The sequence below is a fragment of the Cherax quadricarinatus genome, chromosome 8 (genome assembly GCF_038502225.1).
Source record: "Cherax quadricarinatus isolate ZL_2023a chromosome 8, ASM3850222v1, whole genome shotgun sequence".
In the NCBI taxonomy this organism is placed as follows: Eukaryota; Metazoa; Arthropoda; class Malacostraca; order Decapoda; family Parastacidae; genus Cherax; species Cherax quadricarinatus.
Window position 1 is genome coordinate 21,494,400 of NC_091299.1, and position 18,734 is coordinate 21,513,133.

Sequence of the window (18,734 nt, forward strand, 5' to 3'; positions counted from 1 at the left end):
TAATTTTTAAGGAAGGATCAGTTCGAACAAGGATTCTGCAAGAGAAAGCACGACTGAGGGATAAACAGGGGTACAAGAGAGTATACCTCAATTGCGATAGAACACAAGAAGAAAGGACTACACTGAAAGAGAGGGTACAGAGACGCAAGGAGGAACGAGAGGCAATGATAAAGATGAGCAGGACCCAGACACAGGAGGAAGGGCAAACACACCCCGCAGAATCTCCCACCGAAAGACTCCAACCGCGACAATCCCAACGCAACTGAGCAACCCAAACCACAACCCACTCACTATTCCCTCTTCCAGCAACGCCCACATCACAAACCTCATCTCTACAGATGTCCCTTATGGGCATTCTGACCCCACCCCCATCATCACTAACCCCACCTACACCACAGCCCCCCATAGGCCCCCACCAAGGCTCCTGCTCCCCCAACCCCAATATTCTTGCAGGACCACAGTGATAGAAAAGAAGCTGAAAGTTTGGTACACAAACGCGGATGGAATAACAAATAAACATGAGGAGTGGCACGAAAGAATCAGTGAGAAATCCCCAGACATCATAGCAGTCACAGAAACAAAACTCGCTGAGACAATAACAGACGCAATCTTCCCATCGGGATATCAGTTCCTGAGAAAAGATAGGAGTAGAGGGGGAGGAGGAGTTGCACTGCTCATAAGAAACCGATGGGGATTTGAGGAAATGGAAGGCATGGACGTGATTGGAGAAAGAGACTACATAGTAGGTACAATTCAGTCTGGAGAACATAGTCATTGGAGTGATGTATAACCCACCACAGAACTGCAGGAGGCCAAGAGAGGAGTACAAAGAAAACAACAGGGCGATGGTGGACACACTGGCTGAGGTGGCAAGAAGAGCTCACTCGAGCAGAGCAAAGTTAATGGTAATGGGCGATTTCAACCACAGGGAGATCGACTGGGAAAACCTGGAGCCACATGGGGGTCCCGAAACATGGAGAGCCAAGATGATGGATGTGGTATCAACATGTCAGGGACACTACCAGAGAGAGAGAGGGGAGGATGAGCCAGCAAGACTGGATCTTGTGTTCACCCTGAGCAATTCAGACATTGAGGACATCACTTACGAGAGGCCCCTTGGAGCTAGTGATCACATGGTTCTGAGTTTTGAAACAGGAACTGAATGGGAAAAGCCAAACTACAAAAGGGGGGACTACACAGGTATGAGTAACTTTCTGCAGGAGGTTCAGTGGGACAGAGACCTGGTAGGAAAATCAGTAAACGAGATGATGGAATATGTAGCAACAAAGTGCAAGGAGGCAGAGGAAAGGTTTGTTCCCAAGGGAAACAGAAATAATAGGAAGACCAAAGCGAGTCCTTGGTTTACCCGAAGGTGTAAGGAGGTAAAAACTAAGTGCACCAGAGAATGGAAAAGGTACAGGAGGCAAAGGACCCAGGAAAATAAGGAGATTAGTAGGAAAGCCAGAAACGAATATGCACAGATAAGGAGGGAGGCCCAGCAACAGTACGAAAACGACATAGCATCGAAAGTCAAGTCTGACCCGAAACTGCTGTATAGCCACATTAGGAGGAAGACAACAGTCAAAGACCAGGTGATAAGGCTGAGGAAAGAAGGTGGAGAACTCACAAGAAACGATCAAGAAGTATGTGACGAGCTCAACATGAGATTTAAGGAAGTATTTACAGTGGAGACAGGAAGGCCTCTCGGGGGACAGACCAGATGGGGACACCAGCAAGGAATATACCAACAAGTGTTGGATGACATACAGATGAGGAGGTGAAGAAACTGCTAAGGGACATCGATACCTCAAAGGCAATGGGACCGGACATCTCCCCGTGGGTCCTTAGAGAGGGAGCGGATATGTTGTGTGTGCCACTTACCACAATCTTCAACACGTCCCTGGAAACTGGGCAACTCCCTGAGGCATGGAAGACGGCAAATGCAGTTCCCATTTTTAAAAAAGGAGACAGAAGAGGCACTAAACTATAGACCTGTGTCACTGACGTGTATAATATGCAAAGTTATGGAGATTATCAGGAGGAGAGTGGTGGAGCACCTGGAACGGAACAAGAGTATAAACGCCAACCAGCATGGATTCATGGAAGGAAAATCCTGTGTCACAAACCTTCTGGAGTTTTATGATAAAGTAACAGAAGTAAGACACGAGAGAGAGGGGTGGGTTGATTGCATCTTCTTGGACTGCAAGAAGGCCTTTAACACAGTTCCTCACAAGAGATTAGTGTAGAAGCTAGAGGATCAGAGAATACCTGACAGGGAGGCAACAACGAGTCATTGTACGTAATGATGTATCACAATGGGCACCTGTGACGAGCGGGGTCCCACAGGGGTCGGTCCTAGGACCAGTGCTCTTTTTGGTATATGTGAACGACATGATGGAAGGGTTACACTTAGAAGTGTCCCTGTTCGCAGACGATGTGAAGTTAATGAGGAGAATTAAATCAGATGAGGATCGGGCAGGACTTCAAAGAAACCTGGACAGACTGGACACCTGGTCCAGCAACTGGCTTCTCGAATTTAATCCCGCCAAATGCAAAGTCATGAAGATAGGGGAAGGGCAAAGAAGACCGCAGACAGAGTATAGGCTAGGTGGCCAAAGACTGCAAACCTCGCTCAAGGAGAAAGATCTTGGAGTGAGTATAACACCGAGCATGTCTCCAGAAGCACACATCAACCAGGTAACTGCTGCTTCATATGGGCGCCTGGCAAACCTGAGAACAGCGTTCCGATACCTTAATAAGGAATCGTTCAAGACACTGTACACCGTGTACGTCAGGCCCATACTGGAGTATGCAGCACCTGTTTGGAACCCGCACTTGATAAAGCACGTCAAGAAACTAGAGAAAGTGCAAAGGTTTGCGACAAGGTTAGTTCCAGAGCTAAGGGGAATGTCTTATGAAGAAAGGTTAAGGGAAATCGGCCTGACGACACTGGAGGACAGGAGGGTCAGGGGAGACATGATAACGACATAAAATACTGCGCGGAATAGACAAGGTGGACAAAGACAGGATGCTCTAGGGAGGGGACACAGAAACAAGAGGCCACAATTGGAAGTTAAAGACACAGATGAGTCAGAGATATTAGGAAGTATTTCTTCAGTCATAGAGTTGTCAGGCAATGGAATAGCCTAGAAAGTGATGTAGTGGAGGCAGAAACCATACATAGTTTTAAGACGAGGTATGATAAAACTCATGGAGCGGGGAGAGAGAGGACCCAGTAGCAACCGGTGAAGAGGCGGGACCAGGAGCTAGGACTTGACCCCTGCAACCACAAATAGGTGAGTACACACACACTCCATCTTGCGGCTCTTCATCCACAACTCCTCCGACTGATCCACCAGGAGGCCTGGTCACAGACCGGGCCGCGGGGGCGTTGAACCCCGGAACTCTCTCCAGATAAACTCCAGGTAAACAAATACATCACTAACACTACTGAACGATACATAATGAGACCTTTTTCAGGTGTTTATCCCCAGATGTGCTAACCAAATCATTTTTTTCCTACAGTTCATCATTGGTAAATAGCACTGTATAACCCATACGGGCTTGCTGCTTTATACTGTACTAATATATGAGCACTGGTAAGTCAAGAGGCCGGTGCTACCATGGCCTGCTAGAGGCATCCTCTACCCCCAGTTTCGTGTCATGGGCAGGTGTTACGCTAGCAGGGGGAGGGTAGAGCACCTATACTAGGGGATGAGAGGTAATCAAGTGTTCAAGTGAGCGTCACCAGCATCAACACTCATCCAAGGCTACACTCTGAGTGTTGGTTTCCATGTAGGCGCATTTTTTCCAGTGACTAGTGATTATTTTAAATGACAAAACTGTATTTTATAAGATTTATGTTCGTGCATTATAAATATGGTAGATACCTCGCTATATTTCAACAACGATAAAAGAGAATAGTGAATATGAGGCAGCTGACCACAAGTACTCTCCTTCCCAGCTACCATGTACGCTAACAATCATGTGTAACTTACTACACTCCAGGCATTGATTCTCTCCAGAAAATTAGTCGCACGAGAAGAGCAAACTACATGTAAAGTTTTCCAAGCACGTCAGTAGTGTGTGTTAGTAATACTGGGGTCGAACTGCTGTCCTTGAAACTGCCAGGTCTCAGCTGTAACCACGCAGTTAAAACCACTCAGTTATAACCACTCATTTTACCCATAGTTATTTTTATTATAAAAAAAATAGTCAAAGCTGAACACCCACACACACAAAATTTCAGAACTGAATTTCAGGGTGGAACACAAGGGTATGAAAATATATCAGTCTGGGGTAACAGGACGAAGTTTATTGAAAAACACTTGAAAATTAATTAATATAACAGTATGTAGTGATAGCTAAGCAGTAAGGGGAATAATTAAAAAAATTAACTTAGAAACTTCTAGGGGTTTCCAAATAAACTCTTCATTTCCCGGGGCTTCCATCTCCACACCCATTATTATTCGACTATTCTGGTCTCTCTTTCCCACGCCATAAAGGGCGTGGCTGACCTTAACAGTCACTGGCGTATACTGAACAATCGCCACTTACACCAACCATACACAACGTGAACCTTCCTCACACTTAGTGCCTAGTGGCGCACATGAGGATGAGAGGGGTGCTTGTGAGTGGTGGTGGTTCTGGTGAAGATGAGAGGGGTGCTTGTGAGTGGTGGTGGTTCTGGTGAAGATGAGAGGGGTGCTTGTGAGTGGTGGTGGTTCAGGTGAAGATGAGAGGGGTGCTTGTGAGTAGTGGTGGTTCTGAAGATGACAGGGGTGCTTGTAAGTGGTGGTGGCTCTGGTGAGGCTTGTAATAATAATCTTTATTTCTACAAGTACATGTACAAGGTATACAGACACAGCTGACATCAGTGACATACTACTATATAGAAAGCCCCTTGTTATACAGAGTATTTCGAGAAAATTGTCAATTTTGTCCCAGGATGCGACCCACACCAGTTGACTAACACCCAGGTACCTATTTTACTGCTAGATGAACATGGACAGCAGGTGTCTTAAGGAAGCACGTCCTATTGTTTCCACCCGTACCGAGGATCGAACCACGAACCTTAATGTGTGAGCTGAGTGGGCTAGAAGATAAAAGTTTTGGAGGTCTGGAGGATGGGTAAGTTTCAGTAGAAATGTGTGTGTGTGATGTCGAAGAGCGATGTTTAAGGGGTGTGAAAAGAAGGTAGGTAAATAGGTGTGTGTGTGTGGAGGGGGGGGTCTGGAGGATATGATTATATATTGGATTGGTGGATGATGCGCTTGGGGTAATGTTAGAGGATGTGGATACGCTGGAGTATTGTATAATATGGAGGTGTATTATAAGTGTTGGAGAAGAGGTAAAGGATGTGTGTGAGTACTGATGTTGGATGTAGCTATGTATGTGTTGCAGGTGTGCTGGCTAATCAGTCGTCACCACTCGCACAATACGCACTGACAGGAGCAGCACCAGCCTCATTTCGTCAGTAAACATTGCATCATATCTGATCATTGACAATTCACCTTGTAAACTGAAATACCTCCTTGTGCAATCTTCACCTCTGTACCCGACAATAGGAAAACATCTGCAACGGCTTAGAGTTGAACGAGTCCTCCACGAGTGGGGTTCCTAGCGATGTATATGTCCATGTCGTGGTCAGTACAGCCATCAGTATCGTAACCAGTGAGGGAGTGAGAGGATCCCTCATGACTGTGACGTGATGTAGTGCGCTCGCGAGACTTGGACCTCTGACGGCGTCGATCGTTGCGGTAGGATGTGGCCCTCGTGAATCTTCCAGTAGTGGTGGAGTTAGAAGCACCCATTCCGTAGTCGCTGGGGTTCACAGGAAGAGATCCTAGCCTCCCAACACCGAACTGAGGAGCCGCAAGTGACTGACGCGACATGCTGAGGTCTGCAGGGAAAATTTTACAGAAATATATTTCAATAGCAATTATAACGCAGATTATATTAAACACTACACCAACTGGTTCAAACTTACACCCAAATTAATATAGGCCAACACTGGCTTACACCTACACCTAAACTAGTCTACATATAATGCAGGTTAATGTGGATGTAGGTATGGCTTTTATATCCTAGCAAAACCATGATGACTATTGTAATATCAATTTACAAAATGGTAGTTCCTTAGCCACAAATTACCACCATGCTACCCTGTTTTAATAGTTGGCAAAATAATGTACTGACATTTTGCCTATTATTAGTATCGATATATTTGAAACAATGAGAACTTAATTAAAAAACCAAGTTCTTTATCTGAATGTCAGTTTAGTTTAATATGTTTATTATGCACCCCATACCCATCCAGTGGGCGGTAGTCAAAAGATTACAGAGGTACATAATGGGTCCAGGGACTGGGCCTCAAAGTTTTGATAGCTGAGCAAGTTACAGAGGTAATGAATTCACAATTTACAAAGGTAATGAACTCACAATTTACAAAGGTAATGAACTCCAGGTAGGTCTAGTCACAATCATGACAAGTTACAAAGGTATTTACAGATTACAGAGGTACACAATGGGTGTACCTCTGTAATCTGTAAATACCTTTGAGGCCCAGTCCCTGGACCCATTATGTACCTCTGTAATCTTTTGACTACCGCCCACAGGATGGGTATGGGGTGCATAATAAACATATTAAACTAAACTGACATTCAGATAAAGAACTTGGTTTTTTAATTAAGTTCTCATTGTTTCAAATATATCGATACTAATAATAGGCAGCAAAACCATTAGATTAAAGAGCAGTTGACCGATAGACAACAAAGTTTAAATAAATGACCGAGCCGGATAAATTAATGCTTACGGTCAGATTTGATAAATAAGACGTGTGTAACACATGGGTATCTTTATAGAGACGATTAGCCTGCACGACAGTGTTTATTAACGTGGTTGTGCAAGACAGGTATACAATACTGGCAAGATGAAAGTTAAGATATTTGTGCAACATCTGGTTATCTTTATTGTAGACGTTTCGCCATCCAGTGGCTTTATCAATACAGATTCTTGGACATAATTAGAAAACAGAAGAACAGTGTTCCCATCTACACCCAGCAAGGTTCAGTGTTCCCATCTACACCTAGCAAGGTTCAGTGTTCCCATCTACACCTAGCAAGGTTCAGTGTTCCCATCTACACCTAGCAAGGTTCAGTGTTCCCATCTACACCTAGCAAGGTTCAGTGTTCCCATCTACACCCAGCAAGGTTCAGTGTTCCCATCTACACCCAGCAAGGTTCAGTGTTCCCATCTACACCCAGCAAGGTTCAGTGTTCCCATCTACACAAAGCAAGGTTCAGTGTTCCCATCTACATTTAGCAAGGTTAAGCGTTCCCATCAACAACTAGAAAGGCTCAGTGTTCCCATCTACACCCAGCAAGGTCAGTGTTCCATCTACACCCAGCAAGGTTCAGTGTTCTCATCTATACCTAGCAAGGTTCAGTGTTCTCATCTATACCTAGCAAGGTTCAGTGTTCCCATCTACACCCAGCAAGGTTCAGTGTTCTCATCTATACCTAGCAAGGTTCAGTGTTCTCATCTATACCTAGCAAGGTTCAGTGTTCCCATCTACACCTAGCAAGGTTCAGTGTTCCCATCTACACCTAGCAAGGTTCAGTGTTCCCATCTACACCTAGAAAGGTTCAGTGTTCCCATGTACACCCAACAAGGTTCAGTGTTCCCATCTACACCTAGCAAGGTTCAGTGTTCCCATCTACATCTAGCAAGGTTCAGTGTTCTCATCTATACTTAGCAAGGTTCAGTGTTCCCATCTACACAAAGAAAGGTTCAGTGTTCCCATCTACACCCAGCAAGGTTCAGCGTTCCCATCTACACCCAGCAAGGTTCAGTGTTCCCATCTACACCCAGAAAGGTTCAGTGTTCCCATCTACACCAAGCAAGGTTCAGCGTTCCCATCTACACCCAGAAAGGTTCAGCGTTCCCATCTACACCTAGCAAGGTTCAGTGTTCCCATCTACACCCAGCAAGGTTCAGTGTTCCCATCTACACCCAGCAAGGTTCAGTGTTCCCATCTACACCTAGCAAGGTTCAGTGTTCCTATCTACACCCAGCAAGGTTCAATGTTCCCATCTACACCTAGCAAGGTTCAGTGTTCCCATCTACACCCAGCAAGGTTCAGTGTTCCCATCTACATCTAGCAAGGTTCAGTGTTCCCATCTACACCAAGCAAGGTTCAGTGTTCCCATCTACACCTAGAAAGGCTCAGTATTCCCATCTACACCCAGCAAGGTTCAGTGTTCCCATCTATACCTAGAAAGGTTCAGTATTCCCATCTACGCCCAGCAAGGTTCAGTGTTCCCATCTACACCTAGCAAGGTTCAGTGTTCCCATCTACACCCAGCAAGGTTCAGTGTTCCCATCTACACCTAGAAAAGTTCAGTGTTCCCATCTACACCCAGAAAGGTTCAGTGTTCCCATCTACACCTAGCAAGGTTCAGTGTTCCCATCTACATCTAGCAAGGTTCAGTGTTCCCATCTACACCCAGCAAGGTTCAGTGTTCCCATCTACACCCAGCAAGGTTCAGTGTTCCCATCTACACCCAGCAAGGTTCAGTGTTCCCATCTACACCCAGCAAGGTTCAGTGTTCCCATCTACACCCAGCAAGGTTCAGTGTTCCCATCTACATCTAGCAAGGTTCAGTGTTCTCATCTGTAACTAGCAAGGTTCAGTGTTCCCATCTACACCTAGAAAGGTTCAATGTTCCCATCTACACCCAGCAAGGACAGTGTTCCCATCTACACCCAGCAAGGTTCAGTGTTCTCATCTACACATAGCAAGGTTCAGTGTTCTCATCTATACCTAGCAAGGTTCAGTGTTCCCATCTACACCTAGCAAGGTTCAGTGTTCCCATCTACACCCAGCAAGGTTCAGTGTTCCCATCTACACCCAGCAAGGTTCAGTGTTCCAATCTACACAAAGAAAGGTTCCGTGTTCCCATCTACACCCAGCATGGTTCAGAGTTCCCATCTACACCCAGCAAGGTTCAGTGTTCCCATCTACACCCAGAAAGGTTCAGTGTTCCCATGTACACCAAGCAAGGTTCAGCGTTCCCATCTACACCCAGAAAGGTTCAGCGGTCTCATCTACACCTAGCAAGGTTCAGTGTTCCCATCTACACCTAGCAAGGTTCAGTGTTCCCATCTACACCCAGCAAGGTCAGTGTTCCCATCTACACCCAGCAAGGTTCAGTGTTCCAATCTATACCTAGCTAGGTTCAGTGTTCCCATCTACACCTAGCAAGGTTCAATGTTCCCATCGACACAAAGAAATGTTCAGTGCTCCCATCTACACCCAACAAGGTTCAGTGTTCCCATCTACACCTAGCAAAGTTCAGTGTTCCCATCTACACCCAGAAAGGTTCAGTGTTCCCATGTACACCAAGCAAGGTTCAGCGTTCCCATCTACACCCAGAAAAGTTCAGCGTTCCCATCTACACCTAGCAAGGTTCAGTGCTCCCATCTACACCCAGCAAAGTTCGGTGTTCCCATCTACACCTAGCAAGGTTCAGTGTTCCCATCTACACCCAGCAAAGTTCGGTGTTCCCATCTACACCTAGCAAGGTTCAGTGTTCCCAACTACACTCAGCAAGGTTCAGTGTTCCCATCTACACCCAGCAAGGTTCAGTATTCCCATCTACACTCAGCAAGTTCCAGTGTTCCCATCTACGCTCAGCAAGGTTCAGTGTTCACATCTACACTCAGCAAGGTTCAGTGTTCCCAAGTACACTCAGCAAGGTTCAGTGTTCCCATCTACACCCAGCAAGGTTCAGTGTTCCCATCTACACCCAGCAAGGTTCAGTGTTCCCATGTACGCCCTGCAAGGTTCAGTGTTCCCATCTACACCCAATAAGGTCAGTGTTCCCATCTACACCCAGCAAGGTTCAGTGTTCCCATCTACACCCAGCAAGGTTCAGTGTTCCATCTACACCCAGCAAGGTTCAGTGTTCCCATCTACATTCAGCAAGTTTCTGTGTTCCCATCTACACCTAGCAAGGTTCAGTGTTCCCATCTACACTCAGCAAGGTTCAGTGTTCCCATCTACACCCAGCAAGGTTCAGTGTTCCCATCTACACCCAGCATGGTTCAGTGTTCCCATCTACACCCAGCAAGGTTCAGTGTTCCCATCTACACCCAGCAAGGTTCAGTGTTCCCATCTACACCTAGCAAGGTTCAGTGTTCCAATATATATTCAGCAAGGTTCAGTGTTCCCATCTACACCCAGCCAGGATCAGTGTTCCCATCTACACCCAGCAAGGTTCAGTGTTCCCATCTACACCCAGCAAGGTTCAGTGTTCCCATCTACACCTAGCAAGGTTCAGTGTTCCAATGCATATTCAGCAAGGTTCAGTGTTCACATCTACACCCAGCAAGGTTCAGTGTTTCCATGTACGCCCAGCAAGGTTCAGTGTTCCCATCTACACCCAATAAGGTCAGTGTTCCCATCTACACCCAGCAAGGTTCAGTGTTCCCATCTACACTCAGCAAGGTTCAGTGTACCCATCTACACCCAGCAAGGTTCAGTGTTCCCATCTACACCTAGCAAGGTTCAGTGTTCCCATCTACACCTAGCAAGGTTCAGTGTACCCATCTACACCCAGCAAGGTTCAGTGTTCCCATCTACACCTAGCAAGGTTCAGTGTTCCCATTTGCACCCAGCAAGGTTCAGTGTTCCCATCTACACCTAGCAAGGTTCAGTGTTCCAATGTATATTCAGCAAGGTTCAGTGTTCCCATCTACACCCAGCAAGGTTCAGTGTTCCCATCTACACCCAGCAAGGTTCAGTGTTCCCATGTACGCCCAGCAAGGTTCAGTGTTCCCATCTACACCGAATAAGGTCAGTGTTCCCATCTACACCCAGCAAGGTTCAGTGTTCCCATCTACACTCAGCAAGGTTCAGTGTTCCCATCTACACCCAGCAAAGTTCAGTGTTCCCATCTACACCTAGCAAGGTTCAGTGTTCCCATCTACACCTAGCAAGGTTCAGTGTTCCCATCTACACCTAGCAAGGTTCAGTGTTCCCATCTACACCCAGCAAGGTTCAGTGTTCCCATCTACACTCAGCAAGGTTCAGTGTTCCCATCTACACCCAGCAAAGTTCAGTGTTCCCATCTACACCCAGCAAGGTTCAGTGTTCCCATCTACACCTAGCAAGGTTCAGTGTTCCCATCTACACCCAGCAAGGTTCAGTGTTCCCATCTACACCTAGCAAGGTTCAGTGTTCCCATCTACACTCAGCAAGGTTGTGTTCCCATCTACACCCAGCAAGGTTCAGTGTTCCCATCTACACCCAGCAAGGTTCAGTGTTCCCATCTACACCCAGCAAGGTTCAGTGTTCCCATCTACACCTAGCAAGGTTCAGTGTTCCCATCTACACCTAGCAAGGTTCAGTGTTCCCATCTACACCCAGCAAGGTTCAGTGTTCCCACCTACACCCAGCAAGGTTCAGTGTTCCCACCTACACCCAGCAAGGTTCAGTGTTCCCATCTACACCTAGCAAGGTTCAGTGTTCCCATCTACACCCAGCAAGGTTCAGTGTTCCCATCTACACCTAGCAAGGTTCAGTGTTCCCATCTACACCCAGCAAGGTTCAGTGTTCCCATCTACACCTAGCAAGGTTCAGTGTTCCCATCTACACCCAGCAAGGTTCAGTGTTCCCATCTACACCTAGCAAGGTTCAGTGTTCCCATCTACACCCAGCAAGGTTCAGTGTTCCCATCTACACCCAGCAAGGTTCAGTGTTGCCATCTACACCCAGCAAGGTCAGTGTTGCCATCTACACCCAGCAAGGTTCAGTGTTACCATCTACACCCAGCAAGGTTCAGTGTTGCCATTTACACCCAGCATGGTCAGTGTTGCCATCTACACCCAGCAAGGTCAGTGTTGCCATCTACACCCAGCAAGGTTCAGTGTTACCATCTACACCCAGCAAGGAGAATGAGGACTGATTACCTCATTCTCCTCCTCTCCTTACGCCTTCCTCTTTGTATTGGACTGATGAAGCCACTGTGTGGCGAAACGTTTCCTGAATAAAGATTCCCATATGCTGCATAAGTGTCTCAATCTTCAAGGTTCAGTGTTGCCATCTACACCCAGCAAGGTCAGTGTTGCCATCTACACCCAGCAAGGTCAGTGTTGCCATCTACACCCAGCAAGGTCAGTGTTGCCATCTACACCCAGCAAGGTCAGTGTTGCCATCTACACCCAGCAAGGTCAGTGTTGCCATCTACATCTAGGGTGTTACGCCTGACCTAGCAGCAGGCTTCCTAGTCCTCTGCTTATTCTCTTCTTGCCTCCGGAATAGATTAAATATCTGATTGGGATTTTATGAAGCGGTGTGACACTTGCCAACATCACGTGGTGTGTCAGGATTCACCCTCACTACTCCATCACGTGGTGTGTCAGGCTTCACCCTCACTACTCCACGTGGTGTGTCAGGATTCACCCTTATTACTACATCACGTGGTGTGTCAGGCTTCACCCTCACTACTACATCACGTGGTGTGTCAGGCTTCACCTTCACTACTCCACCACGTGGTGTGTCAGGCTTCACCCTCACTACTCCACGTGGTGTGTCAGGATTCACCCTTACTACTACATCACGTGGTGTGTCAGGATTCACCCTCACTGCTACATCACGTTGTGTGTCAGGATTCACCCTCACTACATCACGTTGTGTGTCAGGATTCACCCTCACTACTCCATCACGTGGTGTGTCAGGATTCACCCTCACTACTACATCACGTGGTGTGTCAGGATTCACCCTCACTACTCCATCACGTGGCGTGTCAGGACTCACCCTCACTACTACATCACGTGATGTGTCAGGATTCACCCTCACTACTGCATCACGTGGTGTGTCCGGATTCACCCTCACTACTACATCACGCGGTGTGTCAGGATTCACCCTCACTACTACATCACGTGGTGTGTCAGGATTCACCCTCACTACTACATCACGTGGTGTGTCAGGATTCACCCTCACTACATCACGTGGTGTGTCAGGATTAACCCTCACTACTACATCACGTGGTGTGTCAGGATTTACCTCACTACTATATCACGTGGTGTGTCAGGATTCACCCTCACTACTACATCACGTTGTGTGTCAGGATTCACCCTCACTACTCCACGTGGTGTGTCAGAATTCACCCTCACTACTCCATCACGTGGTGTGTCAGGATTCACCCTCACTACTACATCACGTGGTGTGTCAGTATTCACCCCCACTACATCACGTGGTGTGTCAGGATTCACCCTCAATACTACATCACGTGGTGTGTCAGGATTCACCCTCCCTACTACATCACGTGGTGTGTCAGGATTCACCCTCACTACTACATCACGTGGTGTGTCAAGATTCACCCTCACTTCCTCATCACGTGGTGTGTCAGGATTCACCCTCACTACTACATCACGTGGTGTGTCAGGATTCACCCTCACTACATCACGTGGTGTGTCAGGATTCACCCTCACTACTACATCACGTGGTGTGTCAGGATTCACCCTCACTACTACATCACGTGGTGTGTCAGGATTCACCCTCACTACTACATCACGTGGTGTGTCAGGATTCACCCTCACTACTACTACATCACGTGGTGTGTCAGGATTCACCCTCACTACTCCATCACGTTGTGTGTCAGGATTCACCCTCACTACTACATCACGTTGTGTGTCAGGATTCACCCTCACTACTCCATCACGTGGTGTGTCAGAATTCACCCTCACTACTCCATCACGTGGTGTGTCAGGATTCACCCTCACTACTACATCACGTGGTGTGTCAATATTCACCCCCACTACATCACGTGGTGTGTCAGGATTCACCCTCAATACTACATCACGTGGTGTGTCAGGATTCACCCTCGCTACTACATCACGTGGTGTGTCAGGATTTACCCTCACTACTACATCACGTGGTGTGTCAAGATTCACCCTCACTTCCTCATCACGTGGTGTGTCAGGATTCACCCTCACTACTACATCACGTGGTGTGTCAGGATTCACCCTCACTACTACATCACGTGGTGTGTCAGGATTCACCCTCACTACTACATCACGTGGTGTGTCAGGATTCACCCTCACTACTACATCACGTGGTGTGTCAGGATTCACCCTCACTACTACATCACGTGGTGTGTCAGGATTCACCCTCACTACTACTACATCACGTGGTGTGTCAGGATTCACCCTCACTACTCCATCACGTGGTGTGTCAGGCTTCACCCTTACTCCCCTCAAGGAAGGCTCCTTGACGCTGGTGAGGGGCTCTTGATCTAGGGAATTGGATCTGTGCTCCAGTTCCCTGAATTAAGCCTGAATGCCTTGCATCCCCCCATAGGCGCTGTATAATCCTACGGGTTTATTGCTTCCCCCTTGATTATAATAATAATAATTCACCCTTACTACTACATCACGTGGTGTGTCAGGATTCACCCTCACCACTCCATCACATGGTGTGTCAGGCTTCACCCTTACTACTACATCACGTGGTGTGTCGTCAGGATTCACTCTCACTACATCACGTGGTGTGTCAGGCTTCACCCTCACTACTCCACGTGGTGTGTCAGGATTCACCCTCACTACTACATCACGTGGTGTGTCAGGCTTCACCCTCACTACTCCATCACGTGGTGTGTCAGGCGTCACCCTTACTACTACATCACGTGGTGCCTCAGGGTTCACCCTCACTACTATATCACGTGGTGTCAGGATCCACCCTCACTACTACATCACGTGGTGTTTCAGGATTCACCCTCACTACTACATCACGTGGTGTGTCAGGATTCACCCTCACTACTACATCACGTGGTGTGTCAGGATTCCCCCTCACTACTCCATCACGTGGTGTGTCAGGATTCACCCTCACTACTCCATCACGTGGTGTGTCAAGATTCACCCTCACTACTCCATCACGTGGTGTGTCAAGATTCACCCTCACTACTACATCACGTGGTGTGTCAGGCTTCACCCTTACTACTACATCACGTGGTCAGGCTTCACCCTTACTACTACATCACGTGGTGTGTCAGGCTTCAACCTTACTACTCCAACACGTCGTGTGTCAGGATTCACCCTCATTACTCCATCACGTGGTGTGTCAGGATTCACCCTCACTACATCACGTGTTGTGTCAGTATTCACCCTCACTACTACATCACGTGGTGTGTCAGGATTTACCCTCACTACATCACGTGGTGTGTCAGGATTCACCCTCTCTACTACATCACGTGGTGTGTCAGGATTCACCCTCACTACATCACGTGTTGTGTCAGTATTCACCCTCACTACTACATCACGTGGTGTGTCAGGCTTCACCCTTACTACATCACGTGGTGTGTCAGGCTTCACCCTTACTACTCCAACACGTCGTGTGTCTGGATTCACCCTCATTACCCCATCACGTGGTGTCATGATTCACCCTCACTACTACATCATGTGGTGTTTCAGGCTTCACCCTCACTACTACATCATGTGGTGTGTAAGGCTTCACCCTCACTACTCCATCACGTGGTGTGTCAGGATTCACCCTCACTACTACATCACGTGGTGTGTCAGGATTCACCCTCACTACTACATCACGTGGTGTGTCAGGATTCACCCTCACTACTCCATCACGTGGTGTGTCAGGATTCACCCTCACTACTACATCACGTGGTGTGTCAGGATTCACCCTCACTACTACATCACGTGGTGTGTCAGGATTCACCCTCACTACTACATCACGTGGTGTGTCAGGATTCACCCTCACTACTACATCACGTGGTGTGTCAGGATTCATCCTCACTACTACATCACGTGGTGTGTCAGGATTCACCCTCACTACTACATCACGTGGTGTGTCAGGATTCACCCTCACTACTACATCACGTGGTGTGTCAGGATTCACCCTCACTACTACATCACGTGGTGTGTCAGGATTCACCCTCACTACTACATCACGTGGTGTGTCAGGATTCACCCTCACTACTACATCACGTGGTGTGTCAGGACTCACCCTCACTACTACATCACGTGGTGTGTCAGGATTGACCCTCACTACTACATCACGTGGTGTGTCAGAACTCACCCTCACTACTACATCACGTGGTGTGTCAGGATTCACCCTCACTACTACATCACGTGGTGTGTCAGGATTCACCCTCACTACTACATCACGTGGTGTGTCAGGATTCACCCTGACTACTACATCACGTGGTGTGTCAGGATTCACCCTGACTACTACATCACGTGGTGTGTCAGGATTCACCCTCACTACTACATCACGTGGTGTGTCAGGATTCACCCTCACTACTACATCACGTGGTGTGTCAGGATTCACCCTCACTACTACATCACGTGGTGTGTCAGGATTCACCCTCACTACTACATCACGTGGTGTGTCAGGATTCACCCTCACTACTACATCACGTGGTGTGTCAGGATTCACCCTCACTACTACATCACGTGGTGTGTCAGGACTCACCCTCACTACTACATCACGTGGTGTGTCAGGATTCACCCTCACTACTACATCACGTGGTGTGTCAGGATTCACCCTCACTACTACATCACGTGGTGTGTCAGAACTCACCCTCACTACTACATCACGTGGTGTGTCAGGATTCACCCTCACTACTACATCACGTGGTGTGTCAGGATTCACCCTCACTACTACATCACGTGGTGTGTCAGGATTCACCCTCACTACTACATCACGTGGTGTGTCAGGATTCACCCTCACTACTACATCACGTGGTGTGTCAGGATTCACCCTCACTACTCCATCACGTGGTGTGTCAGGATTCACCCTCACTACTACATCACGTGGTGTGTCAGGATTCACCCTCACTACTACATCACGTGGTGTGTCAGGATTCACCCTGACTACTACATCACGTGGTGTGTCAGGATTCACCCTGACTACTACATCACGTGGTGTGTCAGGATTTACCCTGACTACTACATCACGTGGTGTGTCAGGATTCACCCTCACTACTACATCACGTGGTGTGTCAGGATTCACCCTCACTACTACATCACGTGGTGTGTCAGGATTCACCCTCACTACTACATCACGTGGTGTGTCAGGATTCACCCTCACTACTACATCACGTGGTGTGTCAGGATTCACCCTCACTACTACATCACGTGGTGTGTCAGGATTCACCCTCACTACTACATCACGTGGTGTGTCAGGACTCACCCTCACTACTACATCACGTGGTGTGTCAGGATTCACCCTCACTACTACATCACGTGGTGTGTCAGGATTCACCCTCACTACTACATCACGTGGTGTGTCAGAACTCACCCTCACTACTACATCACGTGGTGTGTCAGGATTCACCCTCACTACTACATCACGTGGTGTGTCAGGATTCACCCTCACTACTACATCACGTGGTGTGTCAGGATTCACCCTCACTACTACATCACGTGGTGTGTCAGGATTCACCCTGACTACTACATCACGTGGTGTGTCAGGATTCACCCTCACTACTCCATCACGTGGTTTTTCAGGATTCACAATTTCTACATCACGTGGTGTGTCAGGATTCACCCTCACTACTACATCACGTGGTGTGTCAGGATTCACCCTCACTACTCCATCACGTGGTGTGTCAGGATTCACCCTCACTACTACATCACGTGGTGTGTCAGGATTCACCCTCACTACTACATCACGTGGTGTGTCAGGATTCACCCTCACTACTACATCACGTGGTGTGTCAGGATTCACCCTCACTACTCCATCACGTGGTGTGTCAGGATTCACCCTCACTACTACATCACGTGGTGTGTCAGGATTCACCCTCACTACTACATCACGTGGTGTGTCAGGATTCACCCTCACTACTACATCACGTGGTGTGTCAGGATTCACCCTCACTACTACATCACGTGGTGTGTCAGGATTCACCCTCACTACTACATCACGTGGTGTGTCAGGATTCACCCTCACTACTACATCACGTGGTGTGTCAGGATTCACCCTCACTACTACATCACGTGGTGTGTCAGGATTCACCCTCACTACTACATCACGTGGTGTGTCAGGATTCACCCTCACTACTACATCACGTGGTGTGTCAGGATTCACCCTCACTACTACATCACGTGGTGTGTCAGGATTCACCCTCACTACTACATCACGTGGTGTGTCAGGATTCACCCTCACTACTACATCACGTGGTGTGTCAGGATTCACCCTCACTACTACATCACGTGGTGTGTCAGGATTCACCCTCACTACTACATCACGTGGTGTGTCAGGATTCACCCTCACTACTACATCACGTGGTGTGTCAGGATTCACCCTCACTACTACATCACGTGGTGTGTCAGGATTCACCCTGACTACTACATCACGTGGTGTGTCAGGATTCACCCTGACTACTACATCACGTGGTGTGTCAGGATTCACCCTCACTACTACATCACGTGGTGTGTCAGGATTCACCCTCACTACATCACGTGGTGTGTCAGGATTCACCCTCACTACTACATCACGTGGTGTGTCAGGATTCACCCTCACTACTCCATCACGTGGTGTGTCAGGATTCACCCTCACTACTACATCACGTGGTGTCAGGATTCACCCTCACTACTCCATCACGTGGTGTGTCAGGATTCACCCTCACTACTACATCACGTGGTGTGTCAGGATTCACCCTCACTACTACATCACGTGGTGTGTCAGGATTCACCCTAACTACTACATCACGTGG

General features: G+C 47.8%; 1 protein-coding gene and 1 long non-coding RNA gene across 3 annotated transcripts in view; one reads left to right on the top strand and one right to left on the bottom strand.

Moving 5' to 3' along the window:
* Positions 1-4,921: 4,921 nt before the first annotated feature.
* Positions 4,922-18,734, bottom strand: part of LOC128685245 (uncharacterized) — a 76,442-nt gene continuing 62,629 nt past the window's right edge. The window contains exon 13 of one of the 2 annotated variants that reach the window (XM_070082926.1): positions 4,922-5,902. In XM_070082926.1, the coding sequence (XP_069939027.1) occupies positions 5,586-5,902 (317 nt within the window). In that variant the 3' untranslated portion in view covers positions 4,922-5,585. The remainder of the gene's footprint in view (positions 5,903-18,734) is intronic. The other variant, XM_070082925.1, reaches the window with a different exon arrangement.
* LOC138852410 (uncharacterized) overlaps positions 5,762-18,734 on the top strand; it is a 47,489-nt gene continuing 34,516 nt past the window's right edge. The window contains exon 1 of the long non-coding RNA XR_011391731.1: positions 5,762-5,900. This is a non-coding gene — a long non-coding RNA (uncharacterized lncRNA). The remainder of the gene's footprint in view (positions 5,901-18,734) is intronic.